Here is a 27,392-nt window from a genome sequence, read left to right on the forward strand (position 1 = left end):
ATAAACAAAAATACTGTATTGAGAACTGGCTGAATAAGGGTGAAGCAGAACTTAATATTACTAATTATAACAAAAAATGCATATGTTAGAAAACAGACTGAAAGCTAAAGACAGCATCTTAAGAAGTTTGGTTGAGAAGAACAAAACAAATGTAAAGAAATTAGAGAAGAAACTATTAAAAGTAGAGCTTAATTGCAGAGAATAGAAAACAAATGTGTCATAAGATCAAAAATAAAATGTTGCTTGAAAAAGATGGATATGAATATACTTCAGTGAGACAAGAAAAAAGAGCAAATAATTATGTGAAGAATGAATAAGATTACATCATGACAGCCTACAAATATTGGAAAATTATTAAGAAAAACTTTTTTCAAATTTTGAAAGTTAAATAAATTTCTTTTGAAATATGACATCAAAATATACAATTAAAAAAAAAGGAAAGGTTCTAGAGCCATTAAACTGAATTGAAAACCTTTCCACTGAAAACTTTGCTTGCATCAGTGAGTTAAATAACACATTTAAAATGGTGTCATTTTTTATAAACTCCAAATAATATTGTACATTCTGCAATTCAGAAAACTCATATTTTTTATTTTTTATAATTTGATGTGCTGGGGATCAAAGCCAAGGACTGATGCATAGTAGGCAAGTGCTATGCCACAGAGCCACATCCCTAACCCAAAGTTGTCATAATCTGATGACCAGAAAGGACAGTATGGGAAGGAAACATTTTATGCCAATGTGACTTAAGATGCAATGATTTAAATAAAATGTTAGCATACTGAATCCAGAAACATACCAAATTTATTATGTTGACTTAGCATGTTTGTATATATAGGTGGTGTGTGTGTGTGTGTGTACATACATACTATGAATTATGTGATCAGTTGTGGTTCTGTTCATTTAACATCATGATAAACTAATGCTATTTGCCACATTAACATTTGAAAATCATAATGATCTTGGACGCAGCAAAAGGACTTGATTAAAAATTCAACTTCCATGTGGGCTGGGGTTGTAGCTCATTGTTAGAGCACCTGTCTAGCATGTCCGAAGCATTGGGTTGATTTTCAGCCCTGCATATAAATAAAATAAAGGTTTATTGACAAAAAATTTTTAAAAAAGTTCAACTTCCATTCATGTTGAAAACAATAGGAAATATAGAAAATGTAACTTAAAAGATAATTTTACAAAATGTATCAGTATACATCATAATGAAACATTGGGATCAAATTAAGAATTTATCATTTGTATTGCCATAATAACCACAAAACAAGATATATATATATATATATATATATATATATATATATTTATTTATTTATTTATATATTTATATTTATTTATTTATTTATTTATATATATATATATATATATATGTGTGTGTGTGTGTGTGTGTGTGTGTATATATATATATTTTTTTTTCACACAGAAAGCATTTATTCCATACATCTGTGGCTAGCTAGTCAGGTCTGATCATCTTAGCTGGATTCAGGGCCATAGGTTTATGAACTGTTTTGGTCAGCTCCATGTGACTATTCTTCTGGGGCCAGTGGAGACCCTTCTCTTTTTCGTGGTGATGGCAGACGCACAAGAACAAGCCCAATTGCTCAAACATTTCAGTCTTTCACTCACATGTCTGCTAATATTCCATTGGTCATGACAAATCCTGTGGCCAAGTCCAATGTCAAGAGATCAGAGAAAAACAACTGGGAAAGTAAGAGGAATCAATACGCCATATAAATCCAAATTGTTACAGCATTGTACTGGGGATCCTAGCTAGTACAGTAAGACAAATGGGTGGTGAGAAACATAATTCAAAAGAATTGATATATAGATTAAAAGTTTGGCAAATCAGTAGCTACCAATATAAAAATAGATTATAGATAATAGTGAACTCTTTCAAAAAAGCTAGAAGAAAGAATTTTGAATAGTCTCACAAGAAATGGTAAATTTTTGAGGAGATAGAGATAGTTTGGATTTGAACACTATGTAATGTATACATGAATTGAGACATTCCATGGTACCCCATAAATATGTACAATTTTGTGCCAATTGAGAAAAGCTATGCACTATTTCTAACATCCTTAAAACTGAGAATAATATATTGAATACCCAAATAGACCTACAGAGTAGAGCTCAGAACTGTCCTATAAATAAAAGGATACTATTTCAAAAAATCAACTACATTTTTATATATCAGCAAAATTAAACTAGAAAATAAAGTCATGAAAGTTTTTATTTGCAATTTTAAAGTACCTAGTATGAGGAATAAATATAACACAAGAAAACTCATATCCCTAAGGATAAGACTATAATACTAATGAAAACAATTTTAAAAGCCTATAGTCATACATACCATATTAAAGGATTGAAAAGCTATTCTTTATATTGGTCTAGTAGATTTAATGCATACTGTAGATTCAAGGCATTTATTTTTCTCATTTCTTCTCATTCATGGTGTGTACCTAGAGGGGCAATATCTGTATCAAACTGCTCCATAGGTCTCCAGCATCCCCTTAGATCAGCAGCTACCCAGGGCATTTTACACTCAAGGCAGATTATTGGAGTGCATTTAAATGTTCTGTTTACGTCATGCATGTTTATACCAGGGGCTAAAGTAATTGACACAGCCACACTGAATGTAGTGAGGAGGTATAGGCCATTTCCAGGTGAAGAGAGGAGTGAATATTTGTTGAACAATGATCCAGTCTATCATATGTAGTAAAGAAACTTGACCCTGGTAGCTACCCTATAGAAATTGGTGATTGTGTACCCCAGCATATATGTATATATGTATGTATATAGACTAAATAACCCCTTCCCCAAGTGACCAAGTTGTACGTACCACAACCTATGAGAATGTGACATTGCATGGTAATAGTGATCTAGTAAATGTTGTTAAATCAAGGACTTAAGAAGGGGAGATGATCTGATTATCCAGATGCACCCCAAGGTAATCACAACTGTCCATAGAAGAGGGAGACTGATGAGAATTTGACTAAGGAGAGGGTGATACAATAAAGCAGAGATAGTGGATATGTGGTCATAAGCCAAGGAGTGGCTCAAGAAGCTGAAGACCAGAGTCCTCTAGAACCCGAAGCAGAACACAACCCTGCCCAAGCACTTTAGATACTCAACGACAGAGCCGTACAATAATAAATTCATGTTGTTTCAAGTCACCTAGTTTGTGATGATTTCTTACAGCAGAAACAAGAAACTAATACATCATAAGAATTAATACCAACACTATAATAATAGAAACAAATGTTCATCAAATAGGATAAATTCTTGAACAGTCATACAATAGAACATGGTACAGCACTGATCATGAACAAACTACAGTTATATCAAACAACATGGATGAATCTTAAAATGTATTGGTCAAAATGTGCTACAAATAAAAACATACTAGATGAATCTTTTTAAATAAGGTTCAAAAAGTAGCTGCTTTGCCTAGGGATAAATACTTAATGGTGAATCTATAGTTTTAAGAAAAAAATCATTTACTGTGAATGTGGAATTAGGATGGTTCTGAGTGGTGCTTATGGAAGTGGAGGCCAACCTGGGGTGCTTGCAATTTTGCTTCTTAAGCTTTGCTGTGGCTACTTGTGTATTCACTTGGTAATACGACACTAAAATATTAATTGGATTTATGCACTTTTATATTCATAATTCTATGTGTTATAGTCTACAATAAAATAAAAATCCCATTTTAAAAAGAGATCTTAAAAAAAAACAGGCAAATGTGATTTTTTTCTTTTTTAAAATTTGTGCAGTACTTGGGATTGAACCCAGGGCCTCTAACTATTGCCATTTACTTTGCATGAAAAAGAAAAATCACTGCATAGTGATTCTCAAGCCCCCTCTAGGGGCTCTTCCCCAAGTTGTATTCCCTACCAGATGAGATTACTGAGGCTGCTTATTATGGGATGAGGGGGTCACTCAGAAAATGGCCATATACCACTGACTGGATACCACATCTATTCCCCTCTAGTTCCTCTGTGTAGGGCAGTGCCCAAGCCGGTTCTATTCACCACTACATACAATGTCAGACTCTCACGTATGTCTGCTGACTTTTCTGCATACCAGGAATTTGCCAAACTAAGTTTGTGATTTGTCTTGGTTTGGATTCCTTCAGAATCAGACATTGAGTAAAGGATTTGCAATTCATCTGGGAGGCGACTCCAGGAAACACTGATAAGGGAGTGGGGAACTGAGAGAGGGAATTGAAGTCAGCCCACACAGCGACTTTGTATCAAGCAAAATGCCACTGGCCTTTGATCATTTGATCCCTCAGCTGTATTTCACCTGGGGGTGGGGGCGGGTCCAGAGAACTGAGATACTGATACACCATCTCAAGCAAGTCACTGGTCCAGGCTGTGTCTAAGGGTGCTACTTCCCAGTCATCTAGTGTGCCCCGAGCGGATGGGCAAAGCTGGGAGAAGATCCTAAAAACAGGAGGGGCTGACATGGCAACCAGAAGTCAGGCCAGCATGCACCAACTTGTTAAGAGGAATCCTGTATGTAGGGGGCCTGCCAGCGTCTGCCACAAGACGCTCTCACCTGTAACATATGGGGAAGGAAAGTGCTATGGTTTGAGTGTGGTTTGTCCCTGAGATGATCCTGTGCTCGAGGGTTGGTCCCCAGTGTGCAGTGTTGAGGTGGAGGAGCCTTTAAGAGGAGGTTCCTGGTAGAAGGTAATTAGGTCCAGAGGGGCTCCTGGTTTGTGGGTTGAGTCTCTGAGGAGTGAGTTCCCTTGAGAATGGATTGTTATAAAATGAGCAAGCCTGGCCTCTCCCCAGACTCTGCCTCCTGTCTCACCATACGTTCTCTTCAGCATGCACTCCCTCTATTGCGATTCCATAGGCCATGAGGCTCTCAGCAGAACTGAGTAGATGTTCCAGATAAACATCTTTTCTCTTTAAAGTACCCAGTTTCAGTATTTTGTAATAGCAACACTAACTGGTCAGACACAGTTAAGTGTGAAGTCTTAAGTGTGAGGAAAGCTGTGATCATAAATGTAATGTAAGGTTGATTAAAACAGAAACAGAATAATGCTTGGATGTCTATAGGCTCCCGGGTCCTCCTGGCAGTCCTTGTTTGGGGTTTAAAACAAGGTTGGCCTTGTCTTATACTTCTGTTCATCTCTGGTCTCTGCTTTCCTTGTCTCTTCTGCACTCATTTTTAAGCATAAAAAGCTCACTTACACATATGGATAATAAGTTTGGCTTTTCTGGAAAGATCCCATGAAGTTTTACTTTCCTCATAGGAATCGTGGATGCTTCCTCTGTCTGCCCAAATGGACATTCCAACTCTAAAATTCTCTGACTCCATGTTGGATACTATGACTCTAACACCAACAACGCCTCACATTAGAAGTGGTTATAGCTGCCATAAAGCATGGACTTGAAAAATCTATATTAACCACATTCCGTCAGTTTTTGCCAGTTGATTCTAAATACCTTCACTTGCTGTTGGATAATGTTGTGTTCGAGGTGAACCCTCCTCTTATATCCAGGTGCAGATCCCCAAAGACCAACTTCAAAAGATATTAGCAATACTTTATTGATTATATTAACTGACAACTGTGGTTAATAAATGAAACAGTAAAATTTTCTGTGATAACTTCATCTTTAAGTATTTATAAATGTAAAATGTACTTATTTTTTCCTTTTCCACCAGTTGACACTATAGTTAAGACATGTTAAGCTTCTTTATATTTGCTCATAGAACTCTATCCCCCATTCCTTTCTTATTTTTTTTAAAAGAAAGTCCCAAACTGTCTACCAGAATTTCTTTGATTTTTTAGAGTGAACTAAGACCAATAGGGTCGTTTGGGGATTGTTTTTATTAGGGATCCAGTCAGCAATTCCCTCTGATGTGCTACATGCTTTTCTGGAAGCTGATCATGTGGCGCAGTCCACTGTCTGCCTGGACTTCATCAATTCTCGTTTCAGCTGTTCAAAGCTCACGAACATAATGAGGTTCCAGGATGCCAGTCGCAGGAAGGAAGGTAGAAATCTAGAAAAGTGCATGTCACCATTCTATTAGCTTGTTTGAAATTCTTAAAGCTTTTATGGTATAGATGGTTAATGCCTCTCATTAGGGTTAGGGGTGGGGTACTGGGGATTGAACTCAGCTACATCCCCAGCTGCTCAGGGCCTTGCTAAGTTGTTGAGGCTGGCGTCAAACTTCTGATTCTCCAACTTCAGCCTCCTGGGCCACTGAGATTACAGGCGTGTGCCACCACTACCAGTTTCCTGCTTGTTTTTACAAGGTTTGAGACTTTTACTATCAATAGAATAAACCTTTCTGAAAATATTCAGAAATTAAATTCATACTATATTTTCTTAGGAAAGTGATTTATGACATGATATGATTCATATGATATGATGTAGTTTTATGGAAAAACGACCTGTTACTCAATACTAGTTTCTAGATAAGTTAAGCCACATCATTTTCTGCATCACTTTTCTAGATGGGTGGTGATGACTTTTCTCTAGTTTTGCTTTAATAAAATTGTCAAAGTTAAATCTATCAAATTAAAATAATGAAAACCAAATCTTATTTTCTCATGGCCCTCTATTATTCTTTCTTCTAGTTTATAGTTCTCCTGCTCCAAGAACGGTTTAATGATTAGAATATGGTCTTACACACTTTCCAATAGACTGAAACCAATAAGAAGGATATTGATTTTGAATAAGCCTCTAAGCAAAGCTGAGAACTTATTACCATTACAGCTGTTTCTTTTCTGGGACAGTGGAATTGGTGGGTTGGAGAAACCCTGAGGCGAGGAAAAGTCGATACTGAGTCCACTGCGCATGCTAAGGCTGGAAAGCCAGGTTCCAGCTGTTCAGGTGAGACCCAGCCCAAGGCACCAGGCACCCTGCACACCACGCACATGCAGAAGAGCACCACCTACCCTTTGAAAAATGCCGACGGCCCTTCCTGGTGGAGCATTGCCATTGCACATCTGGGCACGCTGGTATACTGCCCTGGCGGAGAGTTAATAAATCTGGTCTTCACTACATCAGCAGGCGAGGACAGGAGTGTGGTGCAAAATCCAGCGACGAAAGCGGACAGCAGGTGGCAGGGGACATCATCTAGAATGTGTCAATGGGACAGGTCAGCACCAGACTCATTGTAACCCTACTGGTCACAGGCGATCAACGTGGATGTCTTATAATTAATCACAAGGTCATGGTGGCAGCTAGGCAGGTGGTCAATAGTACCTGGCGAAATGGATTGTAAACACTTGAGAATAACTGTTTTCCCTGTGGCCTTGGGGCCCAGCATAATGCCTGGTACAAGGGCATCTGACACTTTTTAACTGAATGAAAGTCATTGTCAAAAGAGACTTTCAGTGTCTCTAGAAACAATGTTACTTTGAGGAACTATCCTATGGAAGATGGAATCACTGATGGACTCCTTATATAACTAGCTTTTTGGGCTACAGTGCAGGAGGGACTTACCTCCAGAATTCTGCTATAGAAGGAATATGATTCTCACAAAAGTTCATATATTAGTCTTAAATGAGAATAATGTTGATATGAAGGGCAGTTGAATTTTGGTTTTGCAGCAGCAAAAGTACAACAAAAATTTGTTGCAAAGAATTTTATTGCAGCAAAGCTATAGCTCTTTTTCTGCTTCTCAAAACATTATATTTAATGTTCAAAATTGCTTAAGTTCTAAAATGGGAAGACTATTAGGAATAAGGAATTCAGCTGGGCACAGTGGCACACGACTGTAATCCTAGAGACTCAGGAGGCTGAGACAGGAGAATCTCAAGTTTGAGGCCAGTCTCAGCAACATTAGTAAAGCCTTAGGAAACAAAATGAAAAAATAAAAAGGGGCTGAGGGTGTAGCTCAGTGGTTAAGTGCCCCTGGGTTCAATCCCCAGTACAAAGAGAGAGAGAGAGAGAGAGAGAAAGAGATTCAGTAGAACATGGCTATAAAAACTCCAAGATGAAATAATAGAGGTGCCAATGTGTGTGTTGTCTGAAATAGGAAGCTACCTGCTAGGATTTTGTTTCTCACAAGAGCCCCCTTCATCAGGTCATATGTTACCAACTCTGTGCAATTGATGATGACGTTTCTCAACAGATTAGGAGTAGTCCCTGGAGGAAAAAAACCAAAAGACAAAGTTTAATAAACTCTTGGATAAATGTGTTTTAATGGTTAGAAAATGCGCCTAGAAGTTAGTTACCTTTCCAAAGACTCCTGAAGCTCTCTGTTGTTACTATAATTCTGTACGCGTTGTAGGTCCCGGTGTAGCGAGGTTTGAGACCATGTAGGTGGCTCTGTGCTTGGAGCCTGACCTTCACCACCTCGGTGGGCTGCCCAATGAACACTGCCACTCCTCCAGTTGTGAGTCCGGCTGAGATTTTGCTTCCCAAACTGGGTGCTGCCGTCCAGAGAGAAAAAATGATTTTTCAAGACACCAAATTCAAAACCCCAAATGCATTCCTATTTCTCTTAAATGTTTAGTGGTTAGTGTTTTCATATTTTTACGTCTTCTCTATTTTCCCAATTGTGTGTTCATGTGTTGACCATGTACTGACAAAGGACCAAATCATAGTTGGGCTAGGAAAATTCAGTTGCCTAAAAGTTTTTTTAAAAAATAAAGACGTTCAAGGAAAAAGTTAAAATGTCTAAATGGACAGTGGTTTCGTTCTTTCTAGCATTCAGCATAGTTCCTCCTGTGTTTTGCTGTCTTTTTCAGTATTTCCCAACTATGAGGAGGCACCGGTCACCTGTGATGCTTGTCTTCCTCCTTTCAAAGACGATGTTAATCACTGGACTCTGTGGTCTTAGGAGAAGCCCAGTAGACAAGTTGCCTTAACTTGTAGTAGTAGGCTACACCATAGAAAGAGGATGAAAGTAAGAAGAAAGAAGTCGAGAAGGTGATATTTGTCTTGAAATGTTGGAAAATTAGCTAATGTCACTCAATGTCACTCAAGATAGATCTCATTTAGCGGGGCCCGATGATGCTTTCCTGTAATCTCAGCTATTCAGTAGGCTGAGGCAGGAAGATCACAAGTTCAAGGCCAGCCTGGGCAACTTAGGGAGACCCTGTGTCAAAATAAAAAAGCTGGGGTGTAAGTCAGTGGTAGAACTCCTCTGGGTTCAACCCCCAATACCACCGCAAACAAAACAAAACAAGACAGGTATCACTTAATATAACTACAAAGAGTCTTGAAGCCTAATACAACTTAATACAACTTAATACAACTACAAAGAGTCTTGAAGTCATGAAATATAAAGTTATGGTCCAATAACATTTACTCATCAAGGACTCTCAATCTTCCTAATTCCGTTTCCTAGTCTGTGAACAGGAATAATAATCTAATATTATTTATATATAATATTAATATCATATATAATATTAATATCATATAAAATTATTATAATATAAATATCATATGGAGAAAATGTTTATATTATATATGAAATATTATATATAAATAATATTAATATTATATAAATAATATTATATTATCCCTAATATTATTTATATATAATATTAATATTATACATAATTATACAAATATTATATTTAATTATATACATAATTATAAATTATAATAACATCATAGTATTCTTAAATAATATATTATTTATGAAGTCAATAATAATATTGACTTCATAAAATCATGGTGTGAATTAAAATAATATAGACAAAGCCCTCAACACACTGGATAGTACAGAGGAAATACACAAAACTGGAAGCAAATTTTCCTCTCTATTCTGGTTGCACATTTGCTTGGCCAAGAGCTGAGCCTACACTTGTTGATGTCATGGTGAAGGCTGCCTTCACTTAGGCCCGTGTCTATGATCTCACTCAGGTTCACTTACCCTACCTGCCAGTCTCCCTCCCTCCTGTCCTTCTTCACCACAGGTAGGCCCCTTGAGAGAGGCCGAGTTTGCCGCCTCTTTTCCTCCTCAGTCCTCCGCTCCTCCACAGTCCTTCCACCCCTTTACTCTGATGAATGTGTTTTTGCCATTCTGCTTCCTGGAATCTCACGTAGATCTGTCTCCTAAGCTCACGTGCCTACTGGACATCACCTCTGGGTGAGTCCTAAACTGAATCTATCTTCCCCCCATGAGATAGCTTCTATATTCCCTCCTGAAGAAGTGGTGTCTTTAGCCAGAAACTCAGAACTCACCTTACATTCCTACCTCTCCCTTAATCCTTACTTCTAGTCCTTCACCAAGTTCAGTCAATTGCACTTCCTAAATCTTTCTGATTGACATCTCTTTCCCTATTGCCAACGCTTTGGGACATCACTTGATTATTTCTTACTTTCTGACTTACCCCTTTCTTATCCTTTCTTTATATATACTCTATGAGATGTGTTTATGCCATCTCCCTGCTTAATATTTTTCAATAATTTTTCACCACTGTCAGCACAAAGTCCAAACTCCTTAGCATTAGCCTGGCCTGTGATCTGCTCCTTCCTGCTTTTCTCCCTTCTGGACAACATGCCCTCCCCCTCTGCTCTGTAAGTTCTCTCCATCCTGTCTGAATCTTTGTACATTAACTTCACTCAGCTTGAAAGGTCTTTTCTTACCACTTTGCCTGGATTACTCCTACTGATCCTTCAACTCAATTCAGACATTAGCTTTAGGAAAATCTGGTATGACCACGCCCCTGAAGCTAGTTGTGTTTCCCTTCACTGTGACATAGCACATGCCATGATATATAGTTATCTATTGGCTCCTCCTCCCCACAAGTCCCCTACTCTGAACCATGAACATCTGTACATCTATCACAGTTTCTGGCATGTTGGCAGTTCAACAAAGATTACCAAAGGAACCAAATAGTTGCACCATAGAACCAAAATATATCTCATTCATTTGGTGCCTAAAGTACTCAGTGACGGATTAGAAGAGTCATTCTTTGAAGAAAACCACCTGAACGGACAGCTTTACATCTTTTGTGTTTCATGCTCATCTTTACCTTGGACAATTCAGTGTCGATCTAGAAACATACAGACTTTATTTTCACGTTGAGAGTACTTGTGTGGATAAGTTTAAGTTATATTTGTACAGATACATAATAATTTAAAATTATCCCATATACTTACAGTATTCAAAAGTTACTCAAGACAAATGATGACATCAAGCCAAGGAGTAAGTTCATTGGTTCCTTGTTAGCACATCTCCCTGGCTTGTCTACTTCACATGACAGCATCTCTACTATGTACTGTGTGCTTTTGTGTCAATTGACTCCTTGGATACACAGATAATACCTTCTACTCATGGCATTGCTGTCCGGATTGAAGGATGTAGAGGATCATATGCCAGGTGCAGAGGGCAGCAGGTGTAGTGGTTAAAAGCTGGGGTCAGAGAACAGACTGCCTGGGTTTGAACTCTGGCTCTGCCCCTTTCCTGGTATGTGAACTTGGGCACGTTATGAAATTGCTCAATTTCCCCATTTGCCAAGGGATCATAATATCAGTATCTTTTTAGTTGTGATGTATCTCAACTAAAAGCCCAGGATACTGGAAGGACTTAAATACTTCCTGGCTAAACGGATAGGAGCTCAGACTACACTGGCACTCAGAAATCATCTGATTCCTTGCCTTCCCCTGAACAAACCCAGATACATAGATAATACCTTCTATTATCTGGCCCTCCCTAGCGGTAGAAGACTCCTAGGACCTTCTGGACAAGGAGATGAGTTTTTCCTGTCCTGTGACTCTCTTCTCAAGTTCTAGCTGCCTTTTCTTCACAAATCTCATGTTAGATATCCAAATTACCAGGAAAGCTTGTACAAGAAAGTACAGATTCCTGAGAATTCAGATTCAGAGGGCCATGGTAGATTTCATTTGGATTTTCAACAAGTTCCAGAGGTGTTTCTGATATACTTTGTTGTTTAGCGAACTTTGCAGCCCATTCGTATTCTCCAGAGGGAGACCTAAATTAGACCCCAAACTTGCATCAAGGTCTGGGTGATTTTTATAAGTAAATTTGCATCTGAAAAAAAAATGATTTGCAGACTTGTTTTTCTTTCTATGAACCTGGGGAAAGGACAAGAATTCAAATATTGATATTTTGTGGCCAAATTGTTAGGGAGACCACTACCCTGTTTGTTGGTTTAGTGGTGCTGGGATAGAGGCAGGGCCTCCCATAAGCTAGGCCAGTGGCTCTACTACTGAGTTCCACCACAGCCTCCAGGGTCACGTTTTCAAAGAGCCCAGCCCCCCAGGAGCCCCAGTAAGGCTGTTTGCTTACTTTCATTCCCTGAGGTGAAGTACTCCTGGACAGAATCATAGAGGCCGATCCTAAGAGAGGCGAAGCTTATTTGCCTTTGCAATCCCGCAGGCAACCCGCTGTACAGTTTCATGGGCCCTTCGGTTTTTGCTAGGGTGGTGATTGTTCCCAGGACACCTTTATACGTAATACCGCTGGAGACTGGGAATTCGCCTTGGATCTGGAAATGAGAAAGGTACAGGTTAGGGTTAGTACTTTGGTGCTTAGAACTCTTAGGGCCCCCAACTTTTGGGGAGGGTTTGGCAGTAGTTATGGTCAACCCATCATCCTTGACCTTGGTTCAACTAGTCCCTGGAAAAGTTTCAGTTTCCCATCCCAAAGCATCCAATCTCAGACAGCCAAGCCGCTCTCCAAGGCTGCCACCATCCTTCGCTTATTGAAAGGATGGTTGAGCCCAAACATTGCATCAAAGGGACACACACCATAGCGGGTGGTCCTCTCTCTTCCCCGAGACCCCCAGCCATCCGCCTCTGGCTCGCTACCTGTAGCCGGACTTTGGCGGTGTCCAGCGGGAAGGTGATCACATCCGCCAAGCAGGCTGACACTCCGGCTGAGACGATCTTGATGGCCATGGTCGGGTGCACGTCGGAGGCTGTGGGGCTCACCATCCTCCCTCAGAAAGCGGGGCCAGGCGCCTGGCAAGAGTGAAAGGCTCCAACCTCCAAGTTGGAAGTTCTTTTCCCTCCCGGCCTGGGCAGCGAGCCCACTCTCTGACTTCTGGGACAGCCACCACCAGGGAGGTGGCAGTCCAGAGGTGACGGCTGCAGGCGGAGCACAGTGGTGCAACCGAGCGTCTCCCCCCGACGCTCGCGCCGGGGTGACTCGCTGCGCCCAGGCCGACCCGCGGTGGCGTATATAGCCGGGAAGACCTGGGCGGGGGGACCTGCAGGGGCGTGCTCTGGTGCCAGTACCTCCCACACCTCCTCGCCCAGCGCCTGCCCAGCCTCACTTCAATCACTAAATCCTTGGCCCGGGACCCCACCGTCTGCGCCAAGCTCCGGACGTCACCCGGAAAGCGCGCTAGCGACAGGCAGACACCCCCTTCCTCGCAGTAGGCGCGCGGCACCCTCTGTCACTCTCCTGCTGGGACCCTCGGCTGGGGAGGGGAGCAGGTGGGGGATCCCCCAAACGAGCGCGATCTCAGAGCTCTTGCTAAAAAGGTCCCCGCCAGGCCTCCTAGAAGAGACAAGTGGCCGGCGCTGGCGGCATTCCTCCTACTCCCCGGGCTCCTTGCTGGCACCTGGAAACATTTTCTGCTTCCATTTCTCTCCATTTATTTTCACCATTCTCTTTCCTTCCCGTCACTTTCCCATCACCAAAATCAGACTTGGAAAAAAATCCACGTAAAGACCAAGCTTTCAAAAAAAAAAAAAAAAAAAAAAAGAATGTTTGATTACTTTTTGTAGGGAAAAGTCCAATGAGACTATAGACGCCCTAGAACGCGGTCAGCAAGTTGCTACAGCTCTGTACAAAATGAGCTATCCCTTGCTCCTTGTAGGTACATTTCTTAGGGGACACAGTGGAAGGGACGCAAGCAATAGGCAGGTGGCTTGGCTCCAGGTACAGCTCTACCACCTTACCAGTTCCGTGACCCTGGGAAAGTCATCTTTACTGCGACTCTTGTTCCCTACTGTATACAATGTGGTTCCAGAGCTGCCCCAGGTCTGAATCCTGCTAACTATAGTGATAACTCAAATACCCTAATGTGTGGTTTTGTGGCAGAAGATTTTCATACCTCTACCATTGTGCAAGGATTTATTTATATTTTGAAAACATCTGAAAATGCCCTTTTAAAAAATGTAAGTGGGAAACCACAGGAAACAGGAGAAAGAAAGAGGGCAGGGAAAAAGATCAGGCCCCCATTTTCAAGACCTCTCAAGATAAGATCCCATGGATATTACCATCATCCATAGTGAGTCCTGGGTCCTGCTGGTACTCAACACTGAATGCAACCCAAAAAGAGTGAGTGGAAGTTGGAGTCATCAGAGGAGAGCAATTAAGACATGAAGCTCCTAAAGAATAATTCTCAAATCCTCTATAAGAAAAGGGGTGTGTTCTCTGCAAGAACCCAGTTTTATTTTTTGTTATTGTTGTTCAGTTTGGTTTGGTTTGGTACCAGGGATATAAAGCCAGGGGTGTTTAACCCCTGAGCCACATCCTCAGTCCTTTTTTATTTTTTATTTTGAGACGGTCTCACTAGGTTTCTGAGGCTGCCTTTGAACTGGCCATCTTCCTGTCTCAGCCTCCTGAGTCACTGGGATCACCCTGTGTGCCACCTTGCCTGGCAAGAACCCAGTTCTAAGGAATTTCCACGGGAGTGCACACTCTGAGGGCTTGCCTGAGGAAGGCCATGTGCACTAATGGGTGGACTCACAATAAATAGGAGGAAGAAGACAGAGAGGTTTCTCCTCTACAAAGACCTGTTGAAATAAAGAGCCACTAAGGCAAAAGATGCATGCGTGAAGATGTATAGCAGGGTATACAGGGAGGAGTGTATTCTGGTGGCCTGATGGACTGGGAAGTCAGTCATGGAGAGAAAGGAGGGGGAAGACCAAAAGTTGGAAAGAGATGAGCCCATAGAAGTCAAATGAGGAGCAGATCCTGAAAATCTATTGTAATTGTGGATTTATATTGTCACCTCATACCTGTGAAATGCTTGTAAAATGCTCTCACATAAATGTCACTTTTCATCTAATAGACAATACCGTTTTATGAAAGTTTAGATGTGGAATCAAAGATTTTTCAAAAGTGAATTGTTTAATGGGCAGCAGGTTCCGTGATGTAGCAAACTAATTGTCATGAGGCAGCTGGGAAGAGAAGGTGATCTTCATTTTTTTTTTTTTTGAGTTGTAGTTGGGCACAATACCTTTGTTTTAATTATTTATTTTTTTATGTGTTGCTGAGGATGGAACCCAGGGCCTCATACATGCTAGGCGAGTGTTTTATCGCTGAGCCACAGTCCCAGCCCAGGGTAGGTGATTTTAGAGGCAAGGAGATGAGAACAACATTTAAAATCTTGAATTTATTTGGAAAGAATGGCGTTGTTACATGTGTAGCAGCTACTACAGGAAGTTGCCTATAATTTGCTAAGAGAGTGAGAACTTGAAGTTGGGGAGGTACTTGGGAGTTAGTGACATGGACGTGTTGAAAGGGGTGCACTTGCATGGGACTATAGGAAAAGGGGACAGGGGCCACACCATAGAGGAACCCAGAGTTCTCTGAGAAGAATGGCCTCCCAACGGCAGAGTTAGGATAAGAAACAGTATCTTGCCCAGTCCTGGAATCTGGATCTGAGATATACAATTAAAGAAAGGTTGAGTCTTGACCAGTGTCAAGTTTGGGATAAGTGTCAAAGGAACAAAACAAAGAAAATTCTATTGGATTTGGTTCTAACATTTTTTTGTGACCTTAAGGGACCCATTGTCATGGAGTTAAGGCAAGCAGAGATTGGGTGTATCCAACATACTCTAACTAAATGTATGAGGGGCATTACTCCTTAGTCACTCTAGGGACCCTCAAAATAAACTAGTTAGTCTCCAACTCTCACCTGTACGCTACTCCTGAATCTTTCTTGGTGGTTTTATATGGAATGGCCTTTAAAAATATAATTGCAAATTCACAACATTCTTCTTATAAAAAAAAATGAGGGTCCATGTCCCTTCTCCTTGCCTCTGGCAGGTTTATGAGTCCTTTGACCAATGGAATAAGACAACACCAAAGCTGTGTGGTTTCCAAGGCTGGGTCATAAAAGTCTTTGCAACTTCTGCTTTATTCAGTGGAACACTTGCTGTCAGAGCCCTAGGTCACTATGTATGAAATCAAACTTCCCACCAGGCATATGGTATACTCCTATAATCCCAGCTGTTAGGGAGCCTGTTTGCAAGTTTGAGATCAGCCTGGGTAACTTAGCAAGGCCCCGTCTCAAAATAAAAAATAAAAAGAGCTGGAAATGTAGCTCGACGGTAGAGCATTCCAGGTTCAATTCCCAGTACAACGTGGGGATGGGAATTAAACTTTTTTGAGGTCATCTTGCTGAAGAGGCCCTGTAGGCATTTCTGAACCTTCCAACCAAGGCACCAGACATTTAAGAGCAGGTATCTTGAACCCCACCAGATAAGCCGATCTGCAGGCTCATTACCACTAGGTCATCTCTGTCAACACCAGCAGAACAGAAGAATCACCCAGTCAAACCCTGCCCAAGTTCATGAATACATGAGATGAAATCAAATGGTGTTGTCTTAAGGTAGGACAGGGTGAGCAGAACAGCAACTTCATTTATCTGGGGAGCTGGGATGGGCATAAGCTCTCTCTGCCCCTTCAACCCTACCATCATGATGAGGAACTGGATGATATGGTAGGTGTCGAGTCTTTAGGGTCACCGGCCTTCTGTGACACTGCAAAGGAATCTTTTTTTTTTAATTGGTTGTTCAAAACATTACAAAGCTCATGATATATCATCTTTCATACATTTGACTCAAGTGGGTTATGAACTCCCAATTTTACCCCAAATACAAATTGCAGAATCACATCGGTTACACACTCACATTTTTACATAATGGCATATTAGTGACTGTTGTATTCTTCTGCCTTTCCTATCCCCTACTATAACCCCCTCCCCTCTCCTCCCATCTTCCCTCTCTACCTCATCTGCTGTTGTTCAATTCTCTCCCTTGTTTCCCCCGGCCCTTTCCCCTCACAACCTCTTATATGTAATTTTGTGTAACATTGAGGGTCTCCTACCATTTCCATATGCTTTCCCTTCTCTCTCCTTAAATGAAGTCCCAATACAATTGTAAGGAAGAAACAGAGTGCACCAAAAGTTGTTTTGTTTTGCATAAAACATGTGCTGGTCTATTTTAAAGGCAAAGTATGATAAACTAAAGGAGAAGGAGAGAGGATGACTACTAAAAGGGGTGTATGTCAGAGACACAGTTAAAAATATTAAAAAATAGATCATGATACAGATCACATGAAGACAGGTTGGGAGAGAGGACCCGAGACAGGATGAAGAGGTTAATTTGCTTGAAAATGTAAAGAAGACGACTGCATGACCTTCTGGGTTATTAATACCGGGCTAGACACGATCGACTGGGACTTCTCCAGGAGACAGCATCAGTGGAGCTCCATGGTGACTGGGGACCTGGGATGTGCCAGGTACGATGCTGGCTATGAAGGATCAAGGAGAAGCAGAACTGACAATCTAGGCAAGGAGACCCTGCCAGGTCACAGAAGTTCAAGACAAAGGACGGTTGTGGATTCCCAGGAGCAGGCTGACCTCACAGCCTCTGGGAGGCGCAGGGAAGTAGGAGAAAGTTTGTCTCAGGTTGGAGAGAATAGTAGGGGAGAGGGTGGCATCCTAAAGGGTCAGATTTCTGCTGTTCTGGCACAAGAAGTGGAGAGGTAAAGAAGTGCAGTGTGAGCAAGGGTCACCGGCCTTCTGTGACGCTGCAAAGGAGTGGCAGCAAATTCCGAATGGACTCGATTCCCAGTCCTTCTTTTAAAATTTGGAACATGAACAAGTGCATTTGCTCAAACTGTGGTCGGTCAATCAGGAGCCACTGGACAAAATGTGTTCATCTTAAATCCAAAAGCAAAACAAGCCATTGTTTTGGTTGATTTTATATTTTTAAAAACATGACAGCGGAATGTATTACAATTCTTATTACACATATAGAGCACGATTTTTCATATCTTTGTATATAAAGTATGTTCACTCCAATTCATGTCTTCATACCTGTTTTGGTGTTTTTTTAACATTACAATTCTTATTACACATATATACCACAATTTTTCATATCTCTGTTTGTATATAAAGTATGTTGACACCCAATCGTGTCTTCATACAGGTACTTTGGATAATGATGACCATCACATCCAACATCTTGCTAATCCCCTGCCCCCTCCCTTTCCCTCCCACCCCTCTGCCCTATCTAGAGTTTGTCTCTTCCTCCCATACTCCCCTTCCCTACCCCACTATGAATCAGCCTCTTTATATCAGAGAAAACATTTGGTATTTGGTTTGGGGGGGATTGGCTAACTTCACTTAGCATTATATTCTCCAACGCCATCCATTTACCTGCAAATGCCGTGATTTTATTCTCTTTTATTGCTAAGTCAAATTCCATTGTGTATATATGCCACATTTTTTTTTATCCATTCATCAACTGAAGGACATCTAGACAAAACAAGCCTTTGCATCTGAACTGTGTTCAATGCTCTCCTCAGCCAAAGGTAGGTTGTATCATAGTGTAGTTATACAGATGAATGATCAAATGGCAGAAGGAACGATTTATAAAGGAGGAAAAACAAACTTAAAAAACACATGCAAAAGATAAATTTGATACAACTAACAAAAAAATGTGCATCTTTCATCTAGTAAATTAATACCTTGTCCTTATCAATATAATAACTATTGTAACATTTATACATAGTATAAATTTTGAGTTAATATTACAAATATAATTAAATAACTTGTGAATGTTATAATTAAAAATTATGAATGTTAAACAGATAATAAGTATAACATCAATGCTGTATTAATGGTGGCTTTATAAATGACACAATTCTTTTGAAACCCATTGGTAGTGTGCATTGAGTTAAGAAAACATCTAAGTTCTTTGATTCAGTAATACAGCTTCTGAATTTCTACCCTAAAATAATTCACCCAAATATAAAATCAGTGTATACAGAATGATGCATATCACAGTTTAACATTTTTACACTGTAATGTGCATCATTCTGTATACACTTGGAATCTCTATGTGCATATCTGGGATTGTCTGAAAAGCTGTGCATTATTGATGGCCCATAAGTGTCCTCTGTTTGGAATTGATGTGAAACTGGGAAAGGAGACTGCTCTTAGTGATAGAGAAAGAGTAGGGAGAAGACAGGATTGGGTTTTCCTGATCTAGCTCATCCCAGAGACAGGAGGACTCCTGAACTGTGATAAGGAGAAAATATTCCATTTCTGTTCTGGTTAAGGTGGCAGATGGCCTACTATTTGAGAGAATAAAGGTCCTATGTTCAAATTCTGAGATACTGACTAGATAAGAATGATCAAATTACTTTATTCCACTGAATTTCAAATTGTTTGCTGTTTTGATGCAACAGCAAACAATATTCCTGCACCATTAGGTTGTTCTCATTAAGTCACTCTTTGAGGAAAGCACCTGATATACTGATACACATGGGGTACATAACCCTCATAAAAACATGGAGTATTATTTCATAAACTTAACACTTCTGTAACATCACCCACGTGACTCACACTGTTCTAAGGACTGTACAGAATTTAACACACTTAGTTCTCATTGCAGCCTCGAGTTACATACTCTTGTCATCCCCACTTTACAGGAAACTCAGAGGCTCAGAGAGGGTGGGTGATTTCTCCTAGGTCACATAACCAGGAAATGGCACAGAGGGTCTACAGACCTCTAGATGTCAGCTCCTATGTGATATCCAATGTGTGTGGCCTGATACTTTCCTATGATGTGAAGGTATATAAGGACTAACTACCCTACTAATTATTTAGGTAAGACAAATCAAAAGTTTTTAAAGAATCACATGGAACATGTATTTTTTACTTGGTTTGTTGATATTATTAGGGGACTTTCAAAGACATCCATAAACATAATGCCACTTGTAGCTTAAACAGAACTTTTTTCATCTTTGGTAGCACCTGGTGGAAGAGATTTAGAGAAATGAGATTCAGTGCTGGCTTCGACAGCACATATATTCAGATTGGAACAATACAGAGAAAATTAGCATGGCCTTGTTCAAGGATGACACATGAATTCATGAAGCAGTCTGTATTTTTATTTTTACCACAACCCATAATTCCTCTAGCTTGCTAATGGTGCTTCGTGCCTTAACTCCCACAAACACTGTATAACCTTGGTAATGACCCTAAGGGCTGAGGAAGTTCCTGGAACTTGATATAATAGTTAAATTCCTACTTTAGAAATGCTTAACTTTCATAAAATAGCAACACTAAGAAAATCTTTCAGTTATGCTGTGTATTATAACTTAGAGGCAGTTCCTGGGTTCGTTTGCAAGTTAATATGAGGGCGTGCACAAGCTGTAGTCAATAACTTAGGAAGCTGCATTTGTTAACTGAACGAGGCAAGTATAGATCTTTATGTAAATCAGTGCTTTATAATACATATGATTGTAATGGCTGTTCAGAACTACAATTAAATTATATGATTGTATTTAGAAAAGACAAATGAGATTTGTAAAAATGGAGACCAGTGAGGGGACCAGAGAATGAAAAAGAAAAAAAATGACTCAGAACAGGATATGACAGTCCTGGGACCCTGGCAGGCATGTCCGATGCACAGGCTGGATTTGTTCTGCTCACCATTAAAGAAAAACAGTTCTGCTGAGGTCCCTTCCCACCCAGAGATCCTATGAGCCTATGGTGCTAGAGCCCACTCAGGGTCAGTCATTACCTAGGCAAAGCAGGACAGGCTCCCAGATCTCTTTATGGAGAGCTCCCAGGAACCACATGAAGGTGAAATGGGGACATTCCAGCTTCGAGTCAGCCTTGCGGCTCCTGGTGCTCAGTGGCTGCTCAGTCCCTGTTTGAACAAGGACAGAGTTGCCAGGTTAGAGGTCACAGACCACTCCAGGGCTCTCCTTCCACTGTCCCTCCTTGCTAATCTCCCTGACAAGTGCATACTGTGGAGTGGTGTGAAAGGTGAAGGATTGCAGCCCAAGTGTGAACGTGACAGACACTGGGGGAAGGGGCAGAGATGAACCGAGGTGACGTTGGAAGAGTTCCTTAGGGTGTCTGTGCTTGCTGGCTGACTTCCAGGAGTGCGTGGAAGTTGGGGGACAAGCCAGGAGACCTTCTCTGCTGGGACCCTGCCTCTGTGAAGAAACCCTCGTGTGGCCATGGATTATTCCAGAGTGTCTAGGAAAGACGAGGTTCAGACACCAGGAAAAAGATGGATTTGATTTCCTCTACAGCACAGTGCAGAGGGAATAATGAAGAAACCACTACCTCTCACAGTTTTAACTTGCTGCTTGAGCATGTTAGCTAGAGGGCAGGGGACGGGGAACCTCCTAAAGGGGACCCAGAGTCTCCACATCTGGGCTGCCCAGGGTGCGGTGGTTGAAGGAGGGAAAAACCACTGAGGAAGTGTGTATTCACGCCTCACAGTGTGCCCATACGTGTGTATGCTTAAAATTCCATAAGAGTGGTAGGTGCTATGGTGCACGCCTGTGATCCCAGTGGCTTGGGAGGATTGGGAATTCAAAGCCAACCTTAGCAATTTATCGAGGCCCTGTCTCTAAATAAAAAAATTAAAATGGCTGGGGATGTGGCTCAGTGGTTAAGTGCCCCTGGGTTCATTCCCTGGTAGAAAAAAAAAATCTATAAGAGCCTTTTCTTGTGAATTTCTTTATATGATGAAAATGATTATTTGGAAACACAAATATGATGATTTAAATGTCTGACTGTCACAGATAAGAATGAAGCTTTTTTTCCCTATTATTGTCTAAAATCTGTAGAATGATCTTTTGATGGCTTCAGGAGGCTTTCTTTGCCTGACAGAATGTCATGATAAAACAAATCACTTAGAAAACATTCTTTGGCATTATGTTTTGGGGCCACTGATCTTTTGGGGTGTTCCTCTTTGTTAAGATCCTTTGCTAAAAACACCCTTGTTTGCCATTTCTTGGTAGAGCACAAAGGGGATTTGTATTGGAGGCATCTCTCCATGGAGCAGACATCCTTGAACTCTTGGTTTATTCAGTGAATGCCTAATCACACATCCCTTTACTGAGCACCCCCTGCAACCATTGTGCTAAAGTCCGGGGAGATGCACACCTGAACAGAGGGCTGCAGTCCCGTATGGTTAAGTGCAGTGTTCAACATGTCCTTGGGGGTCAAAGAGAAGGAGTACTGTGGGCAGGGCATTTAGGAGGTGTTTTAGTCAGCTTTCACAACTCTGTCCAGGAGACCTGGCAAGAACAGCATAGAGGAGGAAAAGTTCATTTTGGCTCATGGTTTCAGGGGTTCAGTCCATGGTCGAGGGACTGCACAGCTCTGGGCCTGAGGTGATGCAGAATATCATGGTAGAAGGCCCAGTGGAGGAAGGCTGATGGCCTGATGGCAGCAAGAAAGCAGAGAGAGAGAGAGAGAGAGAGAGAGAGAGAGAGAGAGAGAGAGAAAGGACCAAGGTCCACAGGGAGGATGAGCCCTTCCAGAGCATGGCCCCAGGAACCCACCTCCTCCAGTCGCTGTTCAGCTGCCTGCAGCTACCACCCAGTCAGTCCGTTCAGACTAGGATGGGATGACTCTCAGACCACAACAGAAGGCTTCCCAAGAAAGGCACAGATGGACCCAAACACGGAAGACTGAGTGGGAGTTACTCAGGCAGGGGACAGGGCAGAGAAGTGGGGAGAACCGTGTTGCCTGACAGCTGTGACGGCCCAGCCAGGATGTGGAGCCAGGGAGGGGCCTGTGAGTCTGGATACCCAGAAGCACACAAGGCAGCAGGAAGCAGGAGTCAGGCTGGAGCCTTGGCAATTCCAGAGGGCAATTCCAGAGGGTTCGATCCTATTATCTCATAAATATCAAGGAGGTATTTAGGGGGAAGCCACAAAGTGAACTTTATGTTTTTGGGAGATTGACGGGTGTGAGGAGGGAGAGCTTGAGGGCCGTGAGAGGAAATCTGCCCCGTGCCTCTCTCCTAGCCTCGGGTAGGTCACTGGCCATCTCTGGAGATCTTTGGCTTGAAAATGGTACCACCCCATCTATGCCTTTGTCTTCCCATGGTGTGTGTGTGTGTGTGTGTGTGTGTGTGTGTGTGTACGCGTGCACAAATTTCCCCTTTCAATGAGGGGGCCAGTCAAACTGGATTAGGACCCACTCTAATGAGCTCATCTGAGTTTCACTAATTATATCTGCTATAAAGGCACATTCTAAAACATTGGAGGTTACAACAGCAACATATGAATTTGAAAGATGGGGGGACACAATTTAACCCTTGACAGGTGACAAAAACAAACTGCAGAGGCATATTTATTTATTTACTTGTTTTTTTAGCAAGCTTTGAGTCTGCAGAGGTTCCCCTTTGGGAAATGAATAAACAGAGAAACAGAGAAAGAAGACATGTAGTGGCTAAGAGATCTTTCTTCTGGAACTAGAGGAAACTGTAAGAGAAATTGAGTGACCTATTTAAAATGAAGTAGGAAGATGAGATTTTTTAAAACAAAAGCAGAAAGTCGAGGGTGATCGTGTAACGGTGAAAGTTAAGAGGAGGAGATGCAGACAAGTTGAGAGAACAGGGACCTAGGAGACAAGGAAGAAACCCGGGGAACCCAAAATGTCGATGGCCACATAGAAATCTGAGGGGGTGAAAGAGCTAAGCAGACCCTTGTGTAGAGCCACTTAGTATCTTGAAATGTTATTGTAAGAGTTCTTTCCTCCCTCTATTTTCTTCTTTTCCTTCATCTCTTTCAAACAGATAACTGGTTCCCCAACCTCCCTGTTTTAGGAGATAGAGGGAAGGATGGAAAGACATGTTTCCTGAAAAAACTCCATTCCTAGCTTTTGTTTTCCCAAAATCCTAGAAAGGGAGTTAATCTTTTTTTAATCAACATGTACTAATTGTATACATTAGTGGGGTGCAGCGTACTACATTAACACCTTGGGTGCTGATCAAATCCACCCTCCCTTTAGCCAACCTGCCCTTTCCTAAGCTCTAGAAATCACTATTCCACACTCAGGTCGACTCCTCTCCCCTGCCCCATTTTAAAGCTCCACACATGAGAAGGAATACTTGGTAGTTGTCTTACTGTGTCTGACCTATTTCATTTAATTATCTTCCAGTTCTATCCATTTTACTGCAAATGACAGGATTCCCATACTTTTCACAGGGGAACAACATTCCATTGTGGGTATGGATCACATCTTCCACATCCATTCATCCACTGATGGGCAGCTGGGTCGATTTTGTATCTTGGCTATTATGAATACTGCCACAATAAATATGGGCAGATATGTATCTCTTTGATATGGCTGATTTCATTTCCTTTGATTATACCCAAAAGGGGGGGTAGCTGGATCCATCGTTAGGTCTATATTGAGTTGTTCTGAGGAACATCCTTATTGTTTTCATAATGGCTGTATGCACTAATTTGCATTCCCACCAACAATGTATGAGAGTTTCTTTTCCCTCTACACCTTCCCCCAAAGATATATTTTACTTTTTTGACAATAGCTATTTTTTTTTTTTTTTGGTACCAGGAATTGAACCCAGGAGCACTTAACCTCTGAGAAACATCCCCAGCCCTTATTTGTATTTTATTTAGAGACAGAGTCTTGCTGAATTTTTTAACAGCCTCACTAAGTTGCTGAGGCTGGCTTGGAACTCCTGCCTTAGCCTCCTGAGCCACTGGGATTACAGGAGTGCGCCACTGTGCCTGGCAACAATAGCCATTCTAACCGAGATGAGATGGCATCTCACTGTGGTTTTGATTTGCATTCCCTGTAGCATGCTCCTGCAGGGATGGGCTGTTTAAGGAGCTTCCTTCCACCCTTGACGCTGTAAGATCTTCAGCATGACCTGGGGAGGAGGAGGTCCAATGATAACTAAAAGTAAATTTTCTACCAGGCCTTCAGAAATGAGCTCTGAATCAGAAATTAAGTAGCATCCCTGCCTTTGCCAATGTCTCAGAGGCAGGAATGGAATTAAAATCAGCTATTGGAGAAAACCTCCCAAATGTATAGAACATTGGACAAGAAAATAAAATTGATCAGAGGAATGGGCAGTTGTGGAAAAGTCAACCATAAGATATGCAAAGCTCAGAATAGCATCCTCAAGACATTGGGTATAAAGCAGGTCAGGGCAGACCAATCAAAATTTAAAGCTAAAGAAGCTGGACGAGGCACCCTGCCGCCAGCTCCTAGACTCTGTCTGAATGTGGCTCCAGCAGGCAGGGTCTCCCCAAGCTGGGCCGGTTGCAAGGGACTTGGTCACCAGGTGATCCAGGACAGGTGCACCGGCTTTGGGGCACTGCCCTGGACGCCGGCTCCTGTCAAGCATCCTGTCCCTGCACCGCGGAACCAGGCGCCCCCACCTCCATTTCTTGTTGGGCAAGTGGGAGAGCAAGGACCCTCTTGTGCCCACCCTCTCCAGCCCTTGCCCGCCATTGTGCACCCCAGAGCTCTGCCCCAGAAACCCTCCACTTTGAGAACCTGCAGATCCAGGAGCGGAGCCCAGCAGTGTTGGGGGATTAATATCCACAGCTTCCAGGCATGTGAACACTGAAATGCACAAAGTAAGAGACTAAGCAGCACCAAACAGAGGGAGTCCGAATTACCCAAACAATGCTATCTGGTATAGACCATGCTAGCGAAGACAGCCAACAGGAAACAAAGCAATGCAACATGACTCCCCCTTTTGTCAGCAGGACTTCTGAAACTTAAAGGCAGGAGAATGCCTTTCCTGACAGAACTGCACTTCTTAACACTAGACCTATCAAGCAGCAGTGGCCGGATGCCAGCTCCTGGTTTCTTGAAATTATACTCAGGAAAAAAAAAAAGAAATTCTTCATGATAGATGAGAAAATCCTATCAGAATGTTATGCAATATTATGCATTGTAATAACATTCATCAATTTTTAACTTTAAATACATCCATTGCTAAAGAGACTGGGGTATATATACACAATGGAATATTACTCAGCCTTAAAGAAGAATGAAATTATGGCATTTGCTGGTAAATGGATGGAAATGGAGACTATTATGCTAAGTGAAATAAGGCAATCCCAAAGAACCAAAGGCCAAATGTTTCTCTGATATGTGGATGCTGGTTCACAATGGGGAATAGAGGTAGTTTGGACTAGACAGAGGGGAGTGAAGGGAGGGGAGGAGGCATGGGAGTAGGAATGTTAGTAGAATGAATTGGACATTATTACCCTATGTGCATATATGATCACATGACCTGTGTGACTCTACATCAGGTACAACCAGCTGAAAGAGCAGTTATATTCATTTACGTATGATGTGTCAAAATGCATCCTACTGTCATGTGTAACTAATTAGAACCAATAAAATATACTTAAAATATATTTAAAAAATAATAAAGAAATACATCCATTGTGCTGGGTGCAGTGGTGCATACCTATAATCTCAGCAGCAAGGGAGGCTGATGCAGGAAATTGCAAGTTCAAGGCCAGCCTTGGCAATTTAGTGAGGCCCTAGCAACTTAAGTGAAATCCTGTCTCACAATAAAAAATACAAACAAGAAGCGCTGGGGATGTGGCTCAGTGGTAGAGTACCCCTGGGTTCAATCTCCAGTACAACAACAACAACAACAAAAATCCATTATATTCTTTCAAGAATTTGTATATTTATGTGGTAAGTTATCAGTTTTCTATTCAAATTATGTCCTTTATTTATGGCTTTTTACATTGGTAAATTGTTTGCCTTTCTACCTAAATTCATCACAAATCCACTAAGTTTACTTGTCTTGCAGTTCCTACATCTGTTTTAGGAGCTCCGCTACATACTGAAGTCTGAATTTGAGCTTAAACTTTTCCATATCTTTTCTACTAGGTGGCGACTCTCACAGGTCTGGCTTTTACAAGGGAAAAAGGCCAAGGGCCAAACTAGCATATCCAGTGCTCTATCTGATTGGAAGAAGCTGTTACTCTGGCACAGATGGTTGGGATGGTACCGGGGAAGGCAGCCCTCTGCTTGCTGTCTCTGGACCTTCAATGGGCTACTGTGAAGAGCCCTTGACTCCGAAAGGCTTCCGCATCACTAGGTAAGAGCCCCACAGTCTCTGCTCAGTTCGTTGCCTTGTTTGGGAATCCCTTTCCCTGTTTCAGACTCGGTGTGTTCTCTTTTGTTCTGCTTAAGCATGTGCATCTGTGTTCCCAGTTTTCAATATTTCAGACTCTACCAGGGAGAGATGGGAATTTTTCTACTAGAGGGGTGCATGGGACCCGTTCATGCTGGGAGAACACCACTGAAGCCGATGTTGCTGTGTCTTTCCTCTGTATAAGTAAAGCATCACTCCATCCAGGGCTGGACTGCCGTGTGTTCTCCTTGGCTACTCTGACGGCAAGATCCTCCTCTGGGGTCACTAACATGTGCA

At 41.7% G+C, this 27,392-nt stretch overlaps 1 protein-coding gene and 1 non-coding gene across 2 annotated transcripts; one reads left to right on the forward strand and one right to left on the reverse strand.

Moving 5' to 3' along the window:
• Positions 1 to 5,909: 5,909 nt before the first annotated feature.
• Ucp1 (uncoupling protein 1) lies at positions 5,910 to 12,887 on the reverse strand. The gene is made up of 6 exons (XM_026386209.1): positions 12,762 to 12,887; positions 12,241 to 12,439; positions 8,210 to 8,407; positions 8,019 to 8,120; positions 6,926 to 7,106; positions 5,910 to 6,024 (listed from the first exon to the last, which is right to left on the reverse strand). Exons 1-6 carry the CDS (start codon positions 12,885 to 12,887, stop codon positions 5,910 to 5,912), a joined length of 921 nt encoding a protein of 306 aa, XP_026241994.1.
• Positions 12,888 to 19,989: 7,102 nt separating this feature from the next.
• LOC113180976 (U6 spliceosomal RNA) lies at positions 19,990 to 20,095 on the forward strand. Its single transcript, XR_003300554.1, has one exon. It is a non-coding gene; the product is annotated as a U6 spliceosomal RNA (small nuclear RNA).
• The last annotated feature ends 7,297 nt before the right edge of the window (positions 20,096 to 27,392 follow it).

Source organism: Urocitellus parryii, chromosome 10, assembly GCF_045843805.1.
Source record: "Urocitellus parryii isolate mUroPar1 chromosome 10, mUroPar1.hap1, whole genome shotgun sequence".
In the NCBI taxonomy this organism is placed as follows: domain Eukaryota; kingdom Metazoa; phylum Chordata; class Mammalia; order Rodentia; family Sciuridae; genus Urocitellus; species Urocitellus parryii.